Source organism: Rhinatrema bivittatum, chromosome 1 (genome assembly GCF_901001135.1).
Source record: "Rhinatrema bivittatum chromosome 1, aRhiBiv1.1, whole genome shotgun sequence".
NCBI lineage: Eukaryota > Metazoa > Chordata > Amphibia > Gymnophiona > Rhinatrematidae > Rhinatrema > Rhinatrema bivittatum.
The window spans coordinates 17,592,486-17,616,298 of record NC_042615.1 but is presented as its reverse complement, the minus strand read 5'-3'; the positions used below and the strand labels follow the sequence as shown (position 1 = coordinate 17,616,298).

At 45.9% G+C, this 23,813-nt stretch overlaps 1 protein-coding gene across 4 annotated transcripts in view; it reads right to left on the bottom strand.

The window, feature by feature from the left end:
- INTU (inturned planar cell polarity protein) overlaps positions 1-23,813 on the bottom strand; it is a 257,263-nt gene that overhangs the window by 54,310 nt on the left and 179,140 nt on the right. For all 4 annotated transcript variants that reach the window (XM_029589506.1, XM_029589682.1, XM_029589593.1 and 1 more), the window contains exon 12: positions 347-829. In XM_029589506.1, coding sequence (XP_029445366.1) covers positions 347-829 — 483 coding nt within the window. The remainder of the gene's footprint in view (positions 1-346; positions 830-23,813) is intronic.

The following is a 23,813-nucleotide window of genomic DNA, read 5'->3' as shown; positions in this document are numbered from 1 at the left end:
AGCTGCATTGTTTAAAAGCGGTCTCACCCCCTAGTAGATGGTGCCTACGGCTGAGGCTACAGGCTAAACAAACGCTAACCTCAAGAATGTGTCATTAGCCAAATATCAGCGATGTCTATTAAACATTTTTTGTCTGTGAACTCATGCTGACTAAATCACCTGAACCCTGAAAAACCCAGATGCCACAACAGGATTCAAGGTTCAGGGAAAGTTTTCTTGCTACACATCTTTTCATTACTCAAGAACTCTATTTTTCTCCTGCAATAAAGTGGTGATGTCCCTATAAGAACCAGGTATAAGGTATAAGTCTAGTTTGTTTTCTTAAAATGCTTGATTAATAAAGTACCTTAAACAAGCTTCCACTTCCTCCACTTCCTTCCGAACCCCCTGAGCCTTGGGATTCTCTTCGTCCATATTTCCGGCCCAAGTCAGGTGAGTGTGGGCTCATGCCTACTCCTTCTCCGGGACACTCGCTCCCATTATCAGATGCACCACTGTGTGTCCTTGAGTAGGAGCTGGAATCAGCAAACAAGGTCCTTTTACTGGAGGGGAAAGTTGCAGTTTTGGCAGCAGTCTGCAGTTTATTGACAAGAGGCGCATTTGTAAAGCTCTCCAATTTGTCACGTGATGAAGGCAAGAACCAGTCTGCACAAGACAAACATGGACTGGGGGGAGCTGCAAATCTCTCCTCTATAGCCACATCTAGCCCTTCCAGTTGCAGTAGGGTTGCTTTGACTTGATCCACATATATACAGTCTGGCCCTGGATTTCCAATGGCTTTAGAAGTGCATCCTCCCGCCTCCAGCAACACAGGCAGCATAAAGTGTTTCTAGAAAGACAACAGACATTTCATTGTACCGTACATGAAAAATGAATTATGTATACCAACAGCAAAATAGACAAGGGGGAAAAAACAATGTGAAAAGTACTGTAATATTTGTATACAATTACTGTAAAATTACCTGATATAAAAATTCACGGAGGGAAATCTATACAAAACATATTGCTCCCCCTTGGCCCCTCCACCAGACATGTGTCTAGCAAACCCTACAAATGTTAGACATAACAGACTATAAATGGGAGAAGGCTCAGTGGCCTTGCTGTTACATAGCTGTTTCCTTAGTAACATGATATTAAATGGAATAGTAGGACTACATCGTAAGTATAGAAGGTGTAGCGTAGTGATTAGAACACTAAACTATGGTTCAGGAGACATCCTAAGGAAATTATCAAATCCAGTCTGCCAAGGGCTCTCTGTCACCTTCACAAAATCACTTCTTCAGTTTACTTCAGCAGGCTTTCAATCTAAGCCTGTAAACCCCTAGATTAGAGGTAACACAGGGGAGTTAGGAAACATGAAAAGTATTTATAATCCACAAGCAGGCAAGCATTTTTCAAAGGAAGCCCCAAAACAAGGGGACATAATATGCAAATCTGAGGGCAGTAGACTGAAGAGCAACAAAGAAAATATTTTTTCACAGAAAGGATAGAGGACGCATGGAACGCCCTTCTGGGGTAAGTGGTGGAGACTGAAAGAGCAGAAGAGTTTAAGAGGGCACGGGAGAAACACAGAGGATCCTGAGCTGCCAAAGGTGAAGACAGAAGAAACCATGTCCTAGTGCACAAGTGTTTATAGCACCATACTCGTCTGACTCAACAAGAAGTACTGAGGCTGCAAGAATAAATGTCATACTGGTTAATATGAAGGGCCGAGGTAATAAGGTGCGCTGAAGCTGCCACGGGTTTCCCACGTAAAGCCCTATACAGGGTTGTAACAAGGGTTTTGTGCGCATGAAAAAAGCCCGTACGAACACGCTTACCGAGCCACTATTTTTTCTGTGCGAGTGCATGCTGATGGCATGCAAAGGAGATGATTATCTAATCATGGGCAATGCAGGGAGCCACGCTAATGCTAGTGTGGGTTTTTTACTGCCACAGTCAGGGCATGAGTTACATGACAGCACCGTCTCGGGGACTATTTTATGCCATTGCTTGCACTCATGTGGCGTAGTTGTGTGTCCGTGCAGCTCTGGTGCGATTTCGATAATGGAGATTTCTAATTGTGTCCAGCTATTCCCGATGCTGTGGTATATCCTGCGGCTTCGCCAAGGGTGACAGCAGCAGAAGGTCTGGCAGGTGACAGAGGACATGGCAGGAGAAAGAGGATCCGGAGAGAGTAGGCGGAGAGGAGGGATCATGAGGAGCAGGCTGTTCTGGCTAGATTCATGCTTAGCTAGGCGCCTAAGCATACAGATTCGCACCCAGCTGGCCACCTATCTCGGTGCCCAGCAGCCAGATTCGTGATTAGCTGGCGCCTTTTTGGGCACCTAAGCATCAAGATTCATGCCCAGCTGAGCACCTATCTTGGCGACCAAGCAGCCAGATTTGCGCCAGTTGAGCCCCTATCTTGGTGTCCAAGCAGCTAGATTCATGATTAGCTAGGCGCCTTTCTGGATGCCCAAGCATCCAGATTCTTGCCCAGCTGAGCACCTATCTTGGCAACCGAGCAGCCAGATTTGTGCCAGCTGAGCTCGAGACCAACATGGAGACAGCAACTGACCCAGAAACCTCTGCTATCTTAGCCTTTCTGGCTATGTAAACTTTAAATGCCCTACTGAGCCTGACCTGCAGGAATTCCAAGGACATCCGGACAGCAGTTGAAGCTGGCGACAATTTGTGATGCCTAATTATTGAGTCACAAGAGCAGAAGGCAACGGTTGGAACCTCAGCCTAGAATGTCATTACAGGGACATTAACAGGGACATCTGTAAACATAGCCTAAGATGTAATGATTGCCCTGAACAGCAAGATTTTAACAGAACAAAGGATTATCTAAAGAGTGATGATAAATGGGCCCCACCTTGGAGAAATGGTCAGGGTAGTTTAGGGATAATCTATCATGCTGTTGACATGACAACCTATGTAAATGATTCTCTAGGTGGTCATGCACTTTTAGAATTTCTGACCTAGTACTGTATTGTATTTTACCTATAAAAGAAGGATCAGTTCATGTTTACAACGAGATGCTGGTGGTCAGTTTGTCAGAGAAATGGCATCCAGCATCTTCCAAGAATACTTATGTTGCTCAATAAAAAATTATACTTTCTACAAAATCTAAGTGTTCTTGTATTCCTGGGAAAGTGTCATAAAGCATAGTTTGGTGCTTAACACTATCTTGGTGTCTGAGCAGCCAGATTCGAGATTAGCTAGGCACCTTTCTGGGTGCCCAAACATCCAGATTCTTGCCCAGCTGAGCATCTATCTTGGCAACTGAGCAGCCAGATTTGCGCCAGTTGAGTGCCTATCTTGGTGTCCGAGCAGCCAGATTCGTGATTAGCTAGGCAACTTCCTGGGCACCCAAGCATTCTGATTTGCAACCAGCTGAGCGCCAATCTCTGTGACCAAGCACCCATGAAAATATTTGTCATGTTTTCTGCAGCACACAGTTATTAAAAATACATTCCAGGATCATATTTTCATTGAATAGGGAGACCCATTTGCTTGCTCACTTTTATACATGTTTTATTAACACGGCTTTTCTGCGCATATACGACTGCTTATTACATAGGGCATTACCGTGCTTAGGTACGCACGTTTCTTCATGTGTGCATGGATTTCTGCACGCAAATTTGCTTTTTTTTTTTTTTTTACATCCCGCAGAGGCGCCAGCTTTAGCCGTGTGCGGTGATCAAAACCCATGCTCATAACTAGTGCCTGTTTTGCCGCAGGTCTTATTACATCAACCCTGAAATGTTTGAAGACCCAGTGGAAACATAGGTAACCATGTGGCTAAGTCTGCCCAGCAGATGTGATGGCAATATCAACTTTTTGCAACTGTGACTGTCTGGCAAGCGGCAAGTACTGTAATAACTAAAATCCTAGTGGAAACGCAGGCACTCACATAACTGAGTTTGTTTGGCAAGCAACACAGGGGATTTAGTAGGTTCAACAGTAATGGCAGCTACATGTAGATAAGGCTGTGATGACGGAACCAAACTAGCAGCTAGGTCTGTCTGGTAGGTTGCAAATACAAAATTAACTAGGAAATGTAACAAATGTATTTACTTATTCGAGAGTTTATAGTCTGCTCCCTCTAGTCAACAGACTGTTCGGTGAGGATTACAACAATCAAAAAAACATCAATCAGATTTTCACTTGCAATTACACACAATTAAACAATTTATTATTAAAAGCTTCCCTGAACAATATTGCTTTTAACTGCTTTCTGAATTCTTTTACATCAGACTGACCAGAAAAAGAGTTCCACATAACCACTGCAACATACAAGAACATTCCTGGTTCTCTGTAAATGATACACCCCATTAGCCGGAACTCTCAATAAGGCTTTGTGTTAAACAATTTTTATTATTATCATTGAGAGCATAGACAAACATAACAGCAAGAACAGCAACTTCACCTGTCAAGTTGTCCCAATGAGAATGCCCCTTCTAGTAACATCTCAATCTCCCACCTAAACCCCACCCCCCTCCCTAACCCACCCACCCTACTAATTAGTACAGCTAATTACAGTGAGTTCCGTACTGGTGAAATTCTCCTAATCAGCAACAACAATCAGAGCCATCAGCAGTTCAGAATGAGACTCCGGGCCCGATGAGGCAGCGCCTGGATGTATACCGACCAGACCTGAAGAAAGCATCGTCGTTGTTGGGGACTGGATTGGGAGGTCATATTATCCAGTTGCATCATTCGATGTAGATGGTTTCTCCATGTCCAGTATGAGGGACCGGTTGTCTCCTTCCAATTTATCAATATGACCTTTTTCCCCACTGCAAAGGCTTTCCGGACAAACTTGCGGAGTCCCGGGTTCCGAATAACCATATTGGGAATACAGTCAAATATAATCATGTACGGTGAAAGAGAAAGGTTCACTGCTAACAGTCCATTCAAATAACGCACAAGTTTCCCCCAATAAAGTTGAATTTCTGGGCACTCCCAGAATACATGAAGCAGAGAGCCTCGAGAGCATGAACAACGAGGACAGGACGCTGATTGCGTCAATTTCGCATAATATGCGATTTGCGGGGTCACATACGCCCGATATATCAATTTCAATTGCATTTCTCGATAATACATGTTAGGGGTAGTCTCCATTAACCGTCTCATACTGGCCTGAAGTACCCCAACGGGAACTTGAAACCCACCATCTCTACACCACCTCTCCGATACTTTGCGAAACATCTCAACCGAGGTTGTGGGATTGAGCGAATGATAGTAAACTGACAAGGAAGGTCCTCTATCCTTGCCCAAAAGAAAAAACCGTTCCAACACATGCAAGTGGGCTAGATCCTTATGAATGGCCGGTATTGCATTGAAGTAGTGTCGGAACTGCAGGTAACCAAATATGTGAGTGTCTGGCAAGCCATGTTCCGCCTGAATTTCGGCGAAAGAAAAGAGGGTCCCCGAGTGGTGAATCAAATGACCCAACCTGGTAATACCAGTCTTCTGCCAATCCCGAAAAACCCGAGACTGCGAGCCTGGGGTGAAATGGGGATTCCCCCTAATGGGTAATAAAAAAGCACTATAGGCCGATAGACCCAACTTCTGAGTTAAGTACCGCCAAGCGTATCGGAGAGGTGCGATGAGTGGGTCTCTACGGACGGACTCTGCTAAATCCGTGGCAGGACACATTAGAGCAAAGGTTAAGTCCAGGGGTGCCAACAGCGTGTGTTCCGCTAAGATCCCAACATAATCGGAGCCATCTGAAATCCAGTCCCTGACCACCCTGAGATTGGCCGCAACCGCATATCGTTGCAAATCAGGCACCCCCATACCCCCCTTGCCCCACTTTAGTTGTAACCAACGTAGCGGTATGCGGGCCTTTTTGCCATGCCACAAAAATGTGCGCACCAATTTATCCAATTTCTCCTGGTCCTTCCTTGTGATATGGAAGGGAAAATTCTGCAAGACATATAACCATTTGGGCAATATGATGAGTTTAAATAGATTAACACGCCCTCCCACGGTCAGGGGCAGTTCCCGCCATCTCTCTAACCTATCCTGGGTTAATTGGAGCAATCTAGGAATGTTGAGGGAATATATGGAAGCCAGATCCGTGGATAAGAAAATCCCCAAGTATTTCAAAGCCGTCTCCGTCCACCGAAGAGGGAAGCGCCCCGTCCATTGCTCCCGCAAAGTGGGCGGGTAACCCAATGCCTCCGACTTATCCCAATTAATACTAAGCCCCGAGAACTCCCCAAACTCCTGAAATAGTGTCAGGAGCGGTGGAAGAGAGCACCCTGGTGAGGTAAGAAAAATCAAAATATCGTCTGCGAACGCAGCGTACTTGAAAATTTCTCGATCCGTATGGGAGTAGAATTTCAGGCCCCTAATGTTAGGAGCTGCCTGCAACGCCAGTAGCAGAGGCTCCACCGTAAGTAAAAATAGCAAAGGAGACAGTGGACAACCCTGTCGGGTGCCCCGTCCTACTGATATTGGAGGTGATAATTCCCCATTTACCAACAAGCGAGCTTGAGGATTTGCGTATAACAATTGTATGGCTTGGAAGAAAAAACCCTGAATGCCCATTTCTTCTAGCAGCTGGAACAGGAAACCCCATTCAACTTTGTCAAATGCCTTCTCGGCATCTAGGCTGACCACCAAAAAAGGGAAGTTCGAGCGTTTGCATAAAGCCATCGCCACTGCTACTTTCCTAATATTTGTGAGCCCGTAGCGTCTCCTAACGAACCCTACCTGGCCCGGTTGAATCAAGGAGGGTATTATGGTACCAAGGCGGTCTGCTAGAATTTTTGCGAGAAATTTTTGGTCAACATTCAGCAGGGATATCGGTCGGTAACCCGACGGTTCCATCAGGTCCTTACCGGGCTTTGGGATAAGAGTCACATGTGCCATGTTTCCCGATGGCGGAAAAGATCCCTGTTGTATTAAAGCCGTAAACACTAAAGGAAGAAGACCCGACAGGGGTTCCACCAAACATTGATAAAATTCTGAATTATACCCATCCGGACCCGGCGTTTTGAACGGTTTAGCCCGCTGAATGACCCTCCTGATCTCTGCTTCCTGAATAGGTTCATTAAGCCATCTCTGTTGAGCTATCGTGATGGAGGGAATGTTAATTTTATCAGAAAATGCTTCCCATTGGTCCGAGGACCAACCACCCGAACGATACAATTGGGCATAATAATCCTGGAAGGTATCTAGAATTGCTGTAGTAGTGTTGACTATCTTCCCACCCTTTGTGCGCATTGCTGGCACATGTCTGGAGCCCCGCGCCGAGCGAACTAAATTGGCCAACAATTTCCCGGATTTGTTACCAAAGTGATAAAATTGGTGCCTATAATAAAAAATACTTTTCATCGCCCTCTGATGTAGTACCGCATTGATAGCTGTTTGCAAGGATACATAAGTGGCCCTCGCGTGGACAGAGGGATGTGCTAGCCACTCCCGTCTGGCGTTTTGTAGCTGAGTATGCAATCGAAAGAGCCGCTTGTCTAACGACCTCCGCCAGTGTGTTACATAAGAAATGAGGTCCCCACGCAAAACCGCCTTCGCAGTGTTCCAGAACAAAATCGGGTCCCCTACGTGCTCCTGATTAAGGGTTGCAAAGTCCTCCCAACGCTCTCTGACATAAGCCTGGAAAGCTGGGTCCTGCGCTAAATAATAAGGATACCTCCAGATAAAACTTTTCCGGTGGGTTACGTTTACTGCAAGTTCAATCCAGATAGGCGCGTGATCAGAGATTAGCACGTCACCTATGTCTGCCCTTGTCACTTTTGAAAAATAGTTTGCGCTCACATAGATGTAATCAATACGAGTTTGGGTCGCGTGTGCTCTGGCTATGTGGGTGAAACCTCTTTCAAGCGGGTGCAATGTTCTCCAAGAATCCACCAGGTGCATGGTGTCTTCTAGGGCTTTCAACTGCTTACTAGGCTGCACAGCTGAGGGACCTGACGCAATTCTATCCCAATCTGGGTCCCTGAGGGCGTTGAAATCCCCCCCTACCACCAGATGCATGCCCAGGTATGGGAGAAGTGCCCGCTGCAGGCCTCTGTAGAAGCTCGCCGATTGCGTGTTGGGAGCATATACATTACAAAGCACTACGGGGGTATGGAAAAGTTCCGCCTCTACAATGATGTATCTGCCATTTGGGTCTTTAATCTCCTTCTTAACCTGCCAAGGGATATTTTTCCGTACTAAGATGGCTACCCCTGCCGACTTTGAAGTACCTGAGGCAAAGTGGACTGTCCCCACCCAATTTTGACGCAGTTTGGGATGTTCAGCGTCAATAAGGTGTGTTTCTTGTAAAAGGGCCACATCCGCTGATTGCCGTTTGAGGGCCTGAAGAATTTTATATCTCTTAACAGGTGTCTGTATGCCACAAACATTCCAGGAAAAAAGCCTAGATCCCATTTTAGCCATACTCTGAGAGCAAGAGCGTTAGTGGAAAGAATTTTGTCAACCAGAAAACAAGGGAGGGCTGTCCCAGCAAAAACCCTCCCCTGAACTTTAAAGAGTCACCAGCACAGGTCATCACAAGCAAACTAATGTGAACCTCCCCCCCACCTAACATACAGTCTGATCCCCAAAACCCCTGGATCCCCCCCTCCCCTCCCCCCCCCCCCCATCCAGCACCCCCCCCCTTCTCACCCCCCCCTGTCGCCCACATCCCTTTCCTCCCTGCCCACTCCAAACTAACCCCAGTATGGAGACCACGTATAACGCTATTAGCTCCCCCCCCCCCCCCCCCCACCCAGCCCACCTCACAACGCAGAACCCTCTCTCTTTCACTGTCTGCAGATTTTGTGAACGGTATAACGTTTCTCTGGCAAACAGCCCAGCAGAATAACAATAAACAATAGCGTAAAACGCACAACTTTTACCAAAACTTGTTACAGAAATATAAAATGTATTCTCCCCTGCTGTCAGTCCCGAGCTGCCAGGGACCCGAGCCAACCTGCCCCCCAACCAAGTCCCCCCCGCTGCGAGCTTTACCCTAACGAACCCCATATCGGGGAAACTAATAAGGGAGGCAGGCAAACAGCAGCGGAAGACAATCGCACATCAGGGGCACCGAGGAACCTGCCTGCCGGGCTCCCCAATGCGCGATCGTACTCCCGCCACCCACCCGCCCCCTCAGCCAGAGAGCAGCCTCAGTCCAGCGATGGCTTCCAGATTCGGCACTACAAGGATTGAAAGGCTGCCAATGATCACCACCGCTTTCCGCCGCTGGTCCTCGCAGGTCACGTGTTAGGTCCCGGGCTGAGTTGATGAGTTCTCCACTGGTCAAACCATGCGCCGGCCAAATGTCAAAGGGGAAGGGGGGGCAAGCTAACTCCCCTCATCGCGCCTCTTCGCCTCCCGCAGGGGAACCATCCCGCTAGGCAGGTACCGCGGGAAACAATCAAGACTGAGTCAAAACTGGGGAGAAACAACAATCCTTGCTGCAGCTTAGCCGGGTCCCCAAAAGCCGCGCTTCGATACTTTCCTGTCGCCTGTTAAATAGGGGAAACATCTCTCCGTGGCACGCCATAACGCCTTCAAGTCCCGGAGGCAGAATAAATCAGAATGTCTCCAGTACCCACGCTTCGGCGGCCATCTTGTCCACATGGCTTTCCTGTTAGGAAACAGCAGAGACAGTTCGGCTCCCCCCGGACAAAGAGGTAAGCTGCTTTATATATTCCTGCAGGTCTCCCGGGCTTGTAAACCATCGGGGTCCAGAAGGGCCATCGACCCGAACCCTGGCTGGGTAGACCATGAACGCACGGTGCCCTAAATTATGCAGTTGAGCACATAACGGTGACAGTGCCCGCCTCTGAGCTGACAATGCCGCTGAAAAATCCTGAAAGACCAGAATTTTATGGCCTTCATGTTGCAGAGCTTTACCCCCTCGAACAGCACGCAGAATCTCCTCTTTATGTCTGAAATTTAAAATTTTTGCGATGACAACTCTCGGCCTGTCCTGCAAGGTTTTAGTATTACCCAGACGGTGGGCCCTCTCCACTCGCAGGGGGCCACGAGACAGATCCAGCGCCAGTTCCCTGGTAAGCCAGGATTCCAGCCAGCCCGGCAATTCTCGGTCGGACAGGGACTCCGGGATGCCCACAAATCTCAAATTGGATCTGCGTGACCTGTTTTCCAGGTCCTCTAGTCGGTCAGTGTGGAGAGCCACTGTCTTCTTTAGCAGGTCCAGTGTCGCCTGTGTTTGCTGTAGACCATCTTCTGTGCCAGAAATTCTGTGTTCTAGTTCCCCAAATCGGGTCTCATAGCCCGCAATGGAAGCCGACACTTCACCCATCTGCTGCGAAAGCTTTTTAAATTCGGGCTCCAGGGCTTCTACTACTGCAGCTTTGATTTCAGCCCAGGTATTCGGAGCTGGCAAGTCAGGCGGGCCCTGTTCGTCCTCCATAACCAGGTCCGCAGGCCGCAGCTTGTCTTTTTCTTTTTCCTTATCTTTCCTTGCTGTTCTGGTGGCCATAGCGGCAACAAACAGCACCAGGTCCCTCTGCAGAGTTGATTTTAGTTATTAGAAGGCTGTTTTTTTTGCTCAGGGACGTTGGATGGGGCTGGATGAGAGGGATAGGAGCCAGAGAGAGAAACCTACATCCGTCCTCTCTCACAGCGTCACGTGATCTCCTCAATAAGGCTTTATTACTGGATCATAAATTACGATTAGATTTATACCACTCAAGCTCCTTCAGTAATGCACATTTCCCTCCAATACCTAAACTCTTCGGAGCCATAGTGATAAGCTTAAATTTGGATCTCAACCCCATCTGTAACCAATGCAACTCCCTTACACTGATGAATGTGATCACAATCCAAATAAAACCCGCGCTGCTGCATGGTAGATCAATTGTAACACTCGCAGTAGTTTACTGGGCAATCTCACATAAACAGGCCGATGCTATACCATGCGCTGGCTACAGTGCATGGTTTAACCTGCAATTGGACGCACGTTTTAGACGTGCATCCATATCCCCGATGCAAAACAGGGGTTAATGTATCCAAAACGCGTGTCCAATCGCGCACGTAGATAATAGCACTCATCACATGCAAATGCATGTTGAAGAGGCAATTATCGATTCCCCCATCATGCAAAAAAAAAAAAAATGTGCCAGAGGTGCACATTTTTACTCTCCAAAATTAACGCCAGTTCTGGAGCTGGCATTAAGTCTTGAGGAGCCCAAAAAGTGTACAGATATTAAGTCATCGGAACTAAAAATGAGAAATGTCCCCCCCAAAGAAAATGTGCTGGTGGTCAGGTTAGGAAAACGGACGCTCTACAATTGCGCGTCCGTTTTCTTAAGTGGCTGACAGCCACATCTCCCGGGCGCCCACTGCTGAAGTAGTGCTAGGAGCGCGCAGTTTCCCCTACCGCCTCCTTTTTATCACGGCAGCCTATTTACATTTAGCATGAGGCACCCCAGAGAGGTGGATCAGCATGCATTAATGGAGCGGGTGCTCAATCAATAGCCCAACTGTCCCAAAACCAATACCTGAAGTACAGTTCTAAACATTTCCTTAGGTAGGACATATCTAAGTGGCTTTATTAACTTCTAATTGTAAAAAGAAGTTTGAGCCAATCGATGAACTTGACCACACATGAATGGTGGTGGCAAGAATTCAATAAAAGGCAGAGTTGCTTACCTGAAACAGGTGCTCTCTCAGGAAAACAGGATGTTAGTCCTCACATGTGGGTGACATCATCAGGATGGAGCCCAATCACGGAAAAATTTTTGTCAAAGTTTCTAGAACTTTGACTGGTACCACTGAGCATGCCCAGCATGGCACCAACCCTGCATCCAGCAGAGGTCCCCCTTCAGTCTCGTTTGTAGTAAAGTATGAGCGAAAAATAAAATAAAACATAACGGACCCAACTCCGCGGGGTGGCGGGCAGGTTTCGTGAGGACTAACATCCTGCTGTCCTGTGAGAACACCTGTTACAGGTAAGCAACGCTGCTTTCTCACAGGACAAGTAGGATGGTAGTCCGCATATGTGGGTGAATAGCAAGCTACAGGATACCCGACTGAAATAAAGCCAAAATACCGAACGACGTGCAGCAGGCACAGGGACTGTGGTAGTTTTGGTTAGTCGGGTAGCCTGAACATCTCCCTGGGTTGCCGGAAGGAAGATGGGTATTTAAATAGGAAACAGGTTTCACAGGACCGACTGGCCGAAGATGGAATCCTGTCTACCAGCTTTGTCTAGGCAGTAATGAGATGCAAAAGTATGGAGAGAGCTCCATGTGGCAGCTCTGCAGATGTCAGCACAAGTACAGAACGGAGGTGTGCCACTGATGTTGCCATTGCTCTTACCAAATGTGCCTTTACTCGTTCTTGGAGAGGAATTTCTGCTTGACGATAGCAAAAGGAAATGCAATCTGCTAGCCAGGTGGATAGAGTTTGTTTGCCAATTGGAGCACCCAATTTGGTTTTATCGAAAGAGACTTTCTATGCGGTGAAGTGCGATCTAGATAAAAAGCAAGAGCGCGCTTGCAATCCAAGGAGTGAAGAGCTCGTTCCCCTGGGTTGGAATGAGGCCTTGGAAAAAAGGTAGGTAGAGTTATAGTTTGATTTAAATGAAACTCCGAGACTACTTTTGGCAGAAATTTAGGGTGAGTACGAAGTACCATGCGGTCATGAAAGAATCTAGTATAAGGTGGATATGTTACTAGTGCATATAACTCACTGACTCTGCGAGCAGATGTTATGGCTATAAGAAATATAACTTTCCAAGTGAGATGGCAAAGCTCGCAGGAATGCAAGGGCTCAAAGGGAGGCTTCATAAGTCGTGCGAGGACTATGTTGAGGTCCCATATAGGGACTGGAGGGCGTAGTGGAGGCTTAAGTTATAGCAAGCCTCTCATGAAGCGAGCCACCAGTGGTTGGTTTGATATTGTGGTATTGTTGATACCTTTGTGGTAAGCAGCAATAGCACTAATGTGTACGTGAATGGAGGAAGACTGTAACCCCGACTCATGGTTACTGTGACTCCAACATCACTCTAAGCTTCAACAGCAAGAGGAAATATGGAAAAAAGGATTTGCACTCACAAAGAGGGGAGTAGCTGGCTTGTTACGGCGGTTACTACCCCAAACCAAATAAGCCTGATACTTCACTTTCAATGCATATCCAGCATAGTTCTCTGCTTCAACGGCAGGGCAGAAGAAAAACTGATACTTCACGCATATCCAGCAGAGCTCTCTGCTTCAACGGCAGGGGAGAAGAAAAAAGGGTTCGCACTCACAAAGCGGGGAGTAGCTGGCTTGTTACGGCGGTTACTACCCCAAACCAAATGTGCCTGATACTTCACTTTCGATGCATATCCAGCATGGCTCTCTGCTTCAACGGCAGGGGAAAAGAAAAACTGATACTTCACGCATATCCAGCATAGCTCCCTGCTTCAACGGCAGGGGAGAAGAAAAACTGATACTTCACGCATATCCAGCATAGCTCCCTGCTTCAACGGCAGGGGAGAAGAAAAACAACCAATAAGGGCTGTATAACAGTCTGGGTAAAACAAATAAGCATGGGAGTAGCTTGCTTATTGCGGCGGTTACTACCCCTACTACCCCTAACTAATCAAGCTAGACATTTCACTTGGATGCAGCTCCATCACTGCTCTCTACATTAATGGTGGGGGTGGAAGGGAAATAGAACCAAGAGCTAAGAGAAACAGATAAGTATGAGAGAAAAAATGTGTGAGGCTTGCTGGGCAGACTGGATGGGCCGTTTGGTCTTCTTCTGCCGTCATTTCTATGTTTCTATGTTTCTATGACTCTGAGAGATGCCAGAAGTAAATCCAGAAATTTGTGTATGGGACAGGAAAAAGGGTCTATTTCCTTTATCGCGCCCCATGATGAAATCTTTTCCATTTTGCACGATATGATCTTCTGGTAGAAGGTTTTCAAGAGGCTAAGAGGACTTGGGATACATTGTCTGAAAGGTTTAAAGATTGTAGAATCAACCTTTCAACATCCAAGCTGTCAGGGACAGAGATTGGAGATTGGGATGACATAGGAGACCGTTGTTCTACGTTATTAGCATTGGGTCTGTGCCCTGGCGAATGGGTGGTTGTATCGATAGGTTTCAGAGGATGGGAAACCAAACTTGACGTGGCCAGTGCGGGGCTATGAGAATCATTGTGTCCCTGACCTGTCGTAACTTCACGAGAGTTTTGCTGATGAGCGGAAGTGGAGGGTAAGCATAAAGGAGACCCATTGACCATGAGTGGGTGAAGGCATCTCATGGGGATGCATTGTGACTGTGGTGCAGAGAGTAGAAGTTGGTTACTTTGCGATTGTATATTGACGCAAAGAGGTCTATGTGTGGATGACCCCACTGGTGAAATATGTGTTCTGCTACCGTGGAGTTCAGGGACCATTCATGGGGATGAAAAGCCCGACAGATTGTCCGCCATCACATTGTCTACCCCTGCCAGATAGGTCGCTCTCAGAATCATGGAATGGGAGACAACCCAGGCCCAGATTTGTGCTGTCTCTTGGCATAGTAGGTAAGAGCCTGTGCCCCCTTGTTTGTTCAGATACCACATTGCTACCTGATTGTTTGTTTGGATCAGGATTACTTTGTTTGAGAGACAATCCTGAAAGGCAAATAGGGCATATTGAATCGCCCGGAGTTCCAGGAAGTTTATTTGATGTTTTGACTCCGCTTTGGTCCAAATACCTTAGGTTTGGAGGTTGTTGACATGAGCTCCCCAACCCAGGGTGGATGCATCTGTGGTTAATATGATTTGGGATTGTGAAGGATGAAAAGGTAGTCCTATAAGGAAATTGGACTCCTGTACCCACCAATCCAGGGAGAGTCATAGCTGGTTGGTGACGTAGACAATGTAAGACATCTTTTGACTTGATTGGGACCACTGGGATTTTAAAGACCAGTGCAATACTCTCATGGCTAAGCGAGCCATAGGAGTTACATGAACTGGGATGCCATGTGACCCAGTAAGGTCAAGAGATGTCGAGCTGTAGTGGTCTGGCGAGATTGTACTAATCTGGCTTTGATGGATAATGCGCGTGCTCTGCTGTGTGGGAGAAACGCTTTTTCCTGGATTGTGTCGAGATCTGCTCCTATGAATGATATTGTTTGAGATGGGGTTAGATTCAACTTGGGGTAGTTGATAAGAAACCCCAGTGACTGAAGCAGACTGATTGTGTAATGGAGTGACTGAAGTGCTCCCTTTTGAGTCTGAGCCCTGATAAACCAATCATCCAGGTATGGAAAGACGTGGACATTGCTCTTTCTTAAATGGGCTGCTACAGCTGCCAGGCATTTGGTGAATATGCGCGGGGCTGATGCAAGCCTGAATGGTAGTACGCGGTATTGAAAATGGAGTTGACCTACTGTGAATCTGAGGTATTTGCGATGAGGAGGATATATTGCGATGTGTTTATAAGCCTCTTGTAGGTCTAGAGAGCAGAGCCAATCTTTCTTTTGAATCAGCGGAAGCATGGTTCCCAAGGTTACCATTCGGAACTTTTCTTTTTTGAGATATTTGTTTAGGGCACGTAAGTCCAAAATCGGACAAATGCCTCCTGATTTTTTTGGAATAAGGAAGTAACGAGAGTAGAACCCTTGACCCCACTGCTGTTGAGGTACTGGTTCTACAGCACTGGACTGTAGAAGGGTCAAGAGCTCCGCTTCGACGAGCGGGGAGTGACTGTTTGGGTTTGAGAGAGGATGGGATAACCCATTCAGTGGGATAGTGAGAAAGTTGTTGCGTCCGTCAGTCCTCGACGGCTTCGCCCCTTTTGCCTCACCTTATTCACGGCTCCTCCCGCTTACCTGGGAAAGATGGCTACCGCAGCGTCGATAAGCAGACCTCTCTGGCGACCCCAGAACGGCTATGGTGCAGCCTTCCGCCATTGCTCCTCCCAGGCACCTAACTAGGATGCGCATGCAACCCATGTCTTTGTACTACCCTTGGCGCGAACCTCGAGGGCGTTTCCTCATGCTGACATCACGCCATCTGGGTATATTACCTTCACAGATTTGCTAGCTCCCCGAGTTAGCAAGGACTCAAATCCGTTCCTGTCTACGCTACTCTGCTGCTTTCATGCTGCCCTTCGGGGTAATTGGTAACCTGGGTACCCGCTCCTCGGGGGCCCTCTGCTTTATTTCAGGTGCCTTACAGGGGACAGGTACTCGCTCCTCGAGGGCCTTCTCTCCCTGCCTCGGTGCCTGTACCTTCTACAACATACCTGGTGAAATCGCATACCAACAGCTACACCTAGTGAGTACTTTAACTCTCAGTCTATCTCATCCACAGTATCTCCTCCTCACTGGGAGACCTGCTGCGGAACCTCCTGAAATCATCTAGGAGAGAAGGGCTCCCTCTGCCGAGGTCCCTGAGACTACAACCACAGACTGTCTCACTACTGCCACCTCTGGTGGAGATTTTCAAGCTGTCTAATAAAGAACTTTCCTGTGTTTTGTGTGTACAAGTCTAGCCCAGTGCTGTGGCACCCAAGGATCCACAAAACACACGCTATCATAACAAAAGTTGAGATGGTATCCTTGTTTTATTACAGTTAATACCCACTGATCTGTTGTGATGGTGTGCTATAGAGTGGAGAAAAGGCACAAGCGGCCTACCACTGGAGTGACATGGAAAGGAAGAGATTGGCTGTTGCTCTCTAGAAGAGAATCAAAAACCCGAAGCTGGGCCTGTTTGTGGGGCTGGCTGGGTTTTTGGTGTTCTAGTCTGATGAGTCTGGCCTCTTTGTGGAGGTTTAGATTGTCGAGGACGAGACTGAGGTGGATAATACTTCTGGGTTTATATGTAAACCATCGAGGATCTCGTCTGAAAGACCTTTTTGTGGTGGATGGGTAATCCGCAGGAAGAGTAGACAACTGATGCAATGTGTCGTGGTGGTCTTTTAATTGTGCAACTGTTTCTTGGACTTTAGTACCAAATAAGTTGTCACCGGTACAATCTTGGACTTCTTGTCATAAGTGAGATGACTTAAGCCATGCCCAATGCCGTGCACTTATTCCTGCTGCAAAAACCCTGGAAGCAGTGTCAAAGATATCATACACCGCTCTTATTTCATGCTTGCCAGCATCTAGGCCTTTGAGAAGGATGTTGTTAAGTCCTTCTTGGAATTCTTCAGGTAGCAATTCGGAATACTCTTGTACTCTCTTCCAGAGGTTTCTAGAGCAGGGGTCGGGAACCCATGGCTCGCGAGCCAGATATGGCTCTTTTGAGGGCTGCATCTGGCTCGCAGACACGTGTCGCCATACTTCGCGGTTCCCCGCTGACCCAGCTGCTCCCCGGTCCTCCGCCGCCCGGGCTTAAAATGCTGTCAGCCCGGGCGGAACGCGGCAGGACAGCTGGAGTCAGCGGCACCGGCGTGCTCTCTTCTCCTCCCCCCCCCCCCCCCCCCGCGGCCCGGAAGAGGAAGTGGAGAGCATCGGGTGCCTGCGCGGGAAGAAGAGACCACACTAGCGTGGTCTCTTCTTCCGCGCAGGCACCCGATGCTCACCACTTCCTCTTCCGGGCCGCGGGGGGGAGGAGAAGAGAGCACGCCGACTGGAGTCATCCGGGTGCCTGCGCGGGAGTCATCGGGTGTCAGCCGGGTGCCAGCGCTGGAGTCATCGGGTGCCTGCGCGGGTCTTCCCGCGCAGGCACCCGATGCTCTCCACTTCCTCTTCCGGGCCGCGGGAAGAAGAGAGCACGCCGGTGCTCTCTTCTTCCCGCGGCCCGGAAGAGGAAGTGGAGAGCATCGGGTGCCTGCGCGGGAAGAAGACTGCAGCGCGGCTCGGAGGAAAATGAAAATCTTCAACCGCGGCCGATGGGACTCCGCCTTCGCCTCCGCGAGGGCTGAAAATGAAGGAGGTTAGCGTTGGGAGGTGGCTGCTGCTGCCGCGAGTTCCCGGGGGGGGGGGGAGAGAGAGAGTGAATGAGCGAGCAAGCATGTGTGTTTGAGATCCTGTGTGTGTGAGTGAGAGATTGCATGTATGTGAATGATTGAGAGCCTGTATATGTGAAAGAGAGTATGTCTGTGATTGAGATCCTGCCTGTGAGAGAGAGAGCATGAATGTAAGTTTACCATTGGGAACCTGTATGTGTAAGTTTGTAATTGAAAACCTGTTTGTTTGAAAGAGTATGTGTGTATGATTGAGATCCTTTGTGTGTGAGAGAGATCATGTGTATGTATGATTAAGAGCCTGTGTGTATAAGTAAGAGAGAGATCATGTGTGTCTGTGTCTGATTGACAGCTGGTTTAGGTGATGGAGCATGTGAGTATGTGATTGAGAGCCTGTGTTTAAATGAGAGAGAGAGACCATGTGTGTCTGTGTGTGATTGAGAGCTGATTTAGGTGAGGGAGCATGTGAGTATGTGATTGAGAGCCTGTGTGTAAATGAGAGAAAGAGAGGACATGTTTGTAAGCATGTGAATGAGAGTCTGTGTGTGAGAGAAAAAGACAGCATGTATTTATGTGATTGAAAGCCTGTGTGTGTGTAAGCGTGAAAAGATAGACAGCATGTGTGTAAATGTGTAATTAAGAGCCTATATAAGTGAGAGAGAAAAAACATTTGTATATGTGAGTGACTGAGAGCATGTGTGTATAGGTGTGTCATTGAGAGCCAGTGTGAGAGAGAGCGCTGGTATGTGACTGAGAGAGGAGAAAGTTCAAAGCAAACCACCCCACCTCCTGCTAATTCAGAACAATCTCAGGACACCTGGATATCAAACGTTCCCAGGTATGCAGAGCAAAAAAATTTTTGTATCCTTATTATTTTTCATTACTGGATCTTTGTGTCTGCTATTTTGAAATATTTTGTTGGTATCTGGAAATGTTTTATATGAGTTTTTAATTATTGGATATTCCACTCATCAGCTGTTTCGAAATATGTTCTTTTTGTTAGTACAGTTTTACTGCTGATGATTTTATATTTCTTGATTTGTTTTATAAGGATGTGTGATGTTTCTTTTTTCCTTTGTTACACTGCATACAGAGACTCTGGCTTGTTGCAGTTTCCAATTCAGTTTTTGTCTGCATGCTTCTTGTTATGCGTTTTGGTCTCTTTATTCTATGTTAGGTGAGGGACAGCACGTGATTCAGGTGAGGTTTTCTGCTGGCGTGTAGTTTCTGTGTAGGACTCTATAGCAGCCTGACTTGGTCCGTTTTCCTAATAGGAGATGTATTGGTGTCTTAAGGCCTGGTGTAATATTTTCAGAGACTTCTTGTACTTTAAAAGTGTGATCTTACATAAAATGCACACATTTACTTGTATTTAGTTTTAAACATATTGTATGGCTCTCATGGAATTACATTTTAAAATATGTGGCGTTTATGGCTCTCTCAGCCAAAAAGGTTCCTGACCCCTGTTCTAGAGTATTGAGTCATATATAATTGATATTCTGCAATGCGTGCTATAAGCATTGATCCATGAAAGACTCTTCGTCCGAAGGCGTCTAATGATTTTTGCTCCTTACCTGGAGGTGCAGAGGAATGAGACAGACTTTTTAGATTTCTTTTGGGCAGACTCCACAACTACAGACTGGTGGGGTATTTGTGCCTTCTGGAATCCAGATATATGGCATCAGCTTTCCTATTTACTGGAGGAACTGAGCCAGGATGTTCCCAGTTGAGGTGCAGTAAAGTCCAGCAGCACTTCATGAACTGGGACTGCCATGACCTCCTTAGGTGCATCTACAAATTGTAGCACTTCAAGTATTTTATGCCTGGCATCCTCTTCTGTTTGCAAATTAAAAGGAATTGTCTCAGACATTTCCTTTATAAAGTTTGCAAATGTGAAGTCTTCAGGTGGGGAGCAATGATGTTCATCTGGGGTACTTAGTGTTTGGATACTTGCCAGGTTCTTGTGGCCTGGTTTGGCCTCAGTTGGAAACAGGATGCTGGGCTTGATGGACCCTTGGCCTGACCCAGCATGGCAATTTCTTATGTGCTTATTCTTTGTTAGGTGAGGGTCTGCACATGTGACTGAGGTGAGGAAAATGGACCAAGCCAGTCTGCTATAGAGCCCTACACAGAAACTACACATGTCCCGGGGCTTTACGCGTGTCGCTGGGCCTTTTTAAAATAGGCCCTACGCGCGTAACCTTTTTAAAATTCGGCCCTTAATCTTTAAGAGACTGTGTTTGAGATGTGGGTCCTGGGACCTTTATCTGGGATTATCAGACCAGGGGTTTCATGTGCTATTATTATTTAATATATTTATATACCTGTTGACGTTCAGGAAAAAACTCAAGACCTAGCTGTTTCAACAAGCCTTCCCTTAACTCAGGCCCGTCTCAGCTATAGTCCTATACCAATGCCTTCTATTCAATGCACTCCATTACCGACATTGTAAATGATTTGTTATTGTTATAGTTACCTTCTGCTACTGGCTCCTCTTCTCCCTAGTTCTAGTACCCTTGTTTTAATGTAACTTTTGCCTTTTCCTCTATGTTTATGTTATAACCCCCTGTTCCTTGTAAACTGATATGATATGATCTGTATCATGAATGTTGGTAGAAAAAAGCACTAAATAAATAAATAAATATACCATCTCCATGGATTTTGTAAAATCACCCAAGGCAGTATACAACATTAAAATCAAGCAAATCGCTAAAATGATACATTAACATATTAAAACAACTAAAACTATAACTAAACAAAATCATCTGTTCATCTCTACATCTTAATATTGCCAATCTGTCCACTCATCTTGTTAATAGGGACGGACCCAAAAAACAAATCGGTAACCGATCCAGTGAGCTGTGTAGCAGTGACGACAATGAGAATCGGATAAAAGAAAGCCCTTTATTAAAACGCCCGACTCTGGCCGAGTTTCGCTCTTTTGCACAGAGCTGCCTCAGGGGCAATTCATTCAAGCAGGACTTGGAAAAGTCAATATCGTATTGATTATCCTACAACGCGGATGATTTCAGCTGTAAGACTGCTCGTTATGTGGATTTAATATATATCGAATGCATTCAATTTCATTGCTGACACTACACAGCATCGCTACGTGAACAAGTGAAAGTCTAATTGCTTTGGAGTGAAATTATCCGCGTTGTAGTTCATATATATCGAATGCATTCAATTCCATTGCTGACATTACACAGCAACGCTACGTGAATAAGCGAAAGTCTAATTGCTTTGGAGTGAAATCATCCGCGTTGTAGGATAATCAATACGATATTGACTTTTCCAAGTCCTGCTTGAATGAATTGTCCCTGAGGCAACTCTGTGCAAAAGAGCGAAACTCGGCCAGAGTCGGGCGTTTTAATAAAGGGCTTTCTTTTATCCGATTCTCATTGTCGTCACTGCTACACCACTCATCTTGTTATTCTGGAAAGAGATACGTCTTCATTTATTTCCTAAAAGACAACAAAGTTATAATTTATTGCTGAAATTTTTTTTGCTGTGTTTAAACTACAAAAAAAACCTTGCAAGATGTGTAAAATATTAGTGACATTTAAAATTATAATCAATTATAACAAGGAGAATGGTCTATATGGTCATTCATGTTTTATTCCATATGCCAGCTCTCTCCACTGGGGCATTAAATGTTTTCATGGCCTCTGCGTGAATACTACAGACGTTTTTTTTGTTTACAGGGAAAGGCATCAAGAGTTCAAAATACACCAGTTTTGGAAAAGGAAGAAATGCCTCAGAGTCTAAGGGACTGCCATGTACTCCCAAAGTCCCCAGCCTCCATTATACTACAGAAAACACAATCCCAACCTCTCAGATTTGCTACTTTGAGTTTCTGGGGACTTGAGTTATAGAAACATGATGGCAGAAAAATACCATATGAACCATCTAGTCTGCCCTTCTACAACCAACATGCACCAGGCTTGTGCTTGGTCCTGGAGGTGTGATGGGGAGACATGGAAAAGTAAGAACTGCAAACAACAAAGCCATACTGCGCCGTGTAAGCTTTGATTGAATTACAATGAGAACAGCTGCCCAAACATTGTATGAAAGGGAGCTCTGTGTTCTCCATGGGCAAAGAGTTAAAGGTTCATAATGCTTTTCAGGTGTCAGTGAAAATATAACTGCAAAGACATTCATTCAACAAACCAACCATAACAGCAAGTAATATTATACAACTCGCACAAATACATTCATGCCATTAAATTTAGAGAACACATATAATCTCAATTTACAAAATGCAGATATGAAAGAGCTGGTAACATAGATCATGGTTCAGTGCTGCAGCACCCTCTAGTGGGCATTTGGTTTCCATTAAAATAGCAACCTAAGCAAAATACTGTACTGAATTCTGTAAAAAAAAAAAAAAAATAAAATAAAATAAAAATAAAATCCATGGTTTTGTCTCACTATAACAAGCTCCAAAAAAAAAAAAAAAAAGAGATCTTACATTTATTGCATATCATTTATTTATATTAGCACTCCCATGCACTATATTCAAGGTAGTTTATTGTTCAGTGCACGGCACAGATTGGAAATCTTAGTCTTGGGTTCTAAGCTAGCTTGCTGCTAGCTGCATCTATTTCATTTTTCATTCCTTTTTCATATTTATATGATGCCCTCCTCCAAGGAGGACTCAGAACTCCTTACAACAAATATCACAAATAAAATAAAAGTTCATTGATACGATTATTCTTAACTACAAATATAACACATTTCTATTCTTATCTCCTCTCTCACAATCCATCTCAGACAAGGCAATAATTCTGATCAGGAAATATTGTAAAAATCCTAACCTACGATAGCTCTCATGCTTTTGATTTCTCCAGAAGGAGCTCTCAAAGGGGGAATGTTGGGGACAAAGACAGGATGGTCATTGCTCCCAACCCTGGCCAGCAAATGGAGGGGGGGGGGGGGGGTTTGGCAAGTTCCAGCATGGAGATATCACTCATCCCAACAGACCATCTTGACTGTAAAAGGCTGTCATCCCCACTAGCAGTTCCTTATATGAACATAAGAAGTGCCTTGCTGGGTCAGATGAAGGGTTTATCAAGCCCATCATTCTGTCTGACAGTGACCAATCCGGATCTCTAGAACAGGGATAGGCAACTCGGATCCTCGAGTGCTGCAAACAGGTCTGATTTTCAGAATATTCAGAATGAATATGCATGAGATATATTTGCATACAGTGGAGGCAGTGCTTGGCACTCGAGGACCACAGTTACCTACCCCTATTCTAGGAAGAAGGATCCAGCAGAAGAAATTAGGATAATGCATAAGCATTGGCAAGTTAATTGTACGACATTGATAAGACAGGCTAAGAGAATTTGAAAAGAAGTTGGCCGTAGAGGCAAAAACTCACAGTAAAAACATTTTAAAATATATCCGAAGCAGAAAGCCTGTGAGGGACTCAGTTGAACCGTTAAGATGATCGAGGGGTTAAAGGGGCACTTAGAGAAGATAAGGCCATCGTGAAAAAATTAAATGATTTTTTTTTGCTTCGGTGTTTACTGAAGAGGATGTTGGGGAGGTACCTGTACCGGAGAAGGTTTTCATGGGTAATGATTCAGATGGACTGAACCAAATCACGGTGAACCTAGAAGATGTGGTAGGCCTGATTGACAAACTGAAGAGTAGTAAATCACCTGGACTGGATGGTATACACCCCAGAGTTCTGAAGGAACTCAAAAATGAAATTTCAGACCTATTAGTAAAAATTTGTAACCTATCATTAAAATCATCCATTGTACCAGAAGACTGGAGGATAGCTAATGTAACCCCAATATTTAAAAAGGGCTCCAGGGACGATCCGGGAAACTACAGACCGGTTAGCCTGACTTCAGTGCCAGGAAAAATAGTGGAAAGTGTTCTAAATATCAAAATCACAGAACATATAGAAAGACATGGTTTAATGGAACAAAGTCA